The 2,077-nt window shown below is 33.6% G+C and overlaps 1 protein-coding gene across 1 annotated transcript; it reads left to right on the forward strand.

Annotated features, from left to right (window-relative positions):
* Positions 1-574: 574 nt before the first annotated feature.
* LOC130735611 (putative germin-like protein 2-1) lies at positions 575-1,868 on the forward strand. The gene is made up of 2 exons (XM_057587541.1): positions 575-749; positions 1,178-1,868. Exons 1-2 carry the CDS (start codon positions 632-634, stop codon positions 1,720-1,722), a joined length of 663 nt encoding a protein of 220 aa, XP_057443524.1. The 5' UTR covers positions 575-631; the 3' UTR covers positions 1,723-1,868.
* The last annotated feature ends 209 nt before the right edge of the window (positions 1,869-2,077 follow it).

Below are 2,077 nucleotides of genomic sequence, written 5' to 3' on the forward strand. Positions count from 1 at the left end.
AAAAGTCACTGCATAATTGTGTACAATTGTTTTTCAAGTAAAAAATTATATATGGAACATTTCAAATGTCTTCTGCATATATTCTGCATGCTAATTATAAAATACTAGTACTGCATAACAAATTTGTTACACAACCATAAGAAAACCTCATGTGAACTGTTTTTAGCAACAACATATGCTGCAGAAAAACTCAATTTTCGGGAGAAGAGACAAATTCAACTTCTAACATTAACAAGCTTCATGTTCAATTAGGACTCACCATTAATTATAAATTCAAACTACTAATCTTTAGTTAATTGACTATATCAATCAGTTGATTTTGATCATACAAGTTATAAAAATGTGCGGTGTATCAGGTAATTAATGTTGAGAAAGGAAGAAGAATAAGTAGCCTGCAGTTGTTGAAGAAAAATTGATCCAATGTCCAACTAATTAAAAATTTATTAGGAACCGTATTAACTAAGACTTATTACTAGGTCTTTTAATGTACTATTGTATAAGTAAAAAACATGGACTAGTTCAATGCCTCCTACTTATAAATAGATGTTGTTAGCACTTCTAAGTTCTCATCCCTCATAAACAAACGTACACCAGCAATTATACAACAAAAGAATTGCTTAAACATAACAATATGAAGGCTGGTTTCTTGATCCTTGCTGCCTTATTGGCTTTAACATCTTCTTCCTCTGCCTTTGATCCTAGCCCTCTGCAGGACTTTTGTGTGGCTATCAATGACTCCAAAAGCGGTGGTACGTATAATGTACTTTTAGTATGTTTTGTTCGGTTTCTCTTTTTTCAAAATCAATTTTGAACCAAAAGCTACTCACTAAAGCTTCTCTCCACAATTAATTCTTGATTTAGAATAAATTGTAGAACAATTTCTAAACGTGCATTTATCACTCAATTTATCTTTACATTACAACATATATATGTCCATATTACATGCACATGTGTTGGGCTGAGAGATGCCTAAAATATTGGGCTAAGAGAAAATCACAATAGTGAATTTGAACACAACATTTTTCACTCAAAACTTTAAGACATTAAGTGTATGAATCATTTCACTGATATATATATTGTTCAACACTTTACTTTTTTCCAATGTAAGACTTTCTTACTCACTTTGCATCCCAACAATATGAAAAGTACATGATTTGTCTTATAACTTTGATTGCAGTGTTTGTGAATGGAATGTTTTGCAAGGATCCAACACGTGCTACTCCAAATGATTTTTTCTTCTCAGTGAAAGAGGGAAACACATCCAATCCACTTGGTTCCAAAGTGACTCCTGTTGCTGTCACTGAGATACCTGGACTAAACACTCTTGGCATCTCCCTTGCTCGCATTGATTTTGCACGTAAAGGCTTAAATCCTCCACACTTTCACCCTAGAGGCACTGAGATCCTAATAGTGTTGGAAGGCACTCTGTATGTTGGTTTTGTCACATCCAACCCAGAAAACCGTCTCATCACAAAAGTGCTTAATAAAGGAGATGTGTTTGTGTTCCCAATTGGTCTCATTCACTTCCAATTAAATGTTGGTTATGGAAATGCTGCTGCTATTGCTGGACTTAGCAGCCAGAACCCAGGAGTTACAACAATTGCTAATGCTGTGTTTGGCTCTGATCCAAGCATCTCTTCACAAGTTCTCACCAAGGCTTTCCAAGTAGACAAGAATGTAGTGGATTATCTTCAAAAGCAATTCTGGTGGGATAACAATTAGCATTTATAGCAAGTTGTCATGTTGTGTGCTTGAATAATCACTAAATTTATCTGAATTGTTAGCTTTGTTGTTGCACTTACCACCATATTTGAATATTCACTAATGTTGGATGTACCTTATAATCATACTTGAATAAAAAAGTTTATTTCGCTAGCTGTTTATTTTCTACACACAAAATTAAAAGTTCGCCCTGTACAAATAGAAGCAAAATAATGTTTTTTAAAATGAAGCCAAAGAAGCAAGAGAAGACAAATGTATCTCTACAAAATAGTGATTGATTGATTTTTGTCCCTCAAAAAAGTTTTCCTTGAAATGCATCCTCAATTTCTGAAAATACACCTTGAAAAAAAGTAAT

Source organism: Lotus japonicus, chromosome 2, assembly GCF_012489685.1.
Source record: "Lotus japonicus ecotype B-129 chromosome 2, LjGifu_v1.2".
NCBI lineage: Eukaryota > Viridiplantae > Streptophyta > Magnoliopsida > Fabales > Fabaceae > Lotus > Lotus japonicus.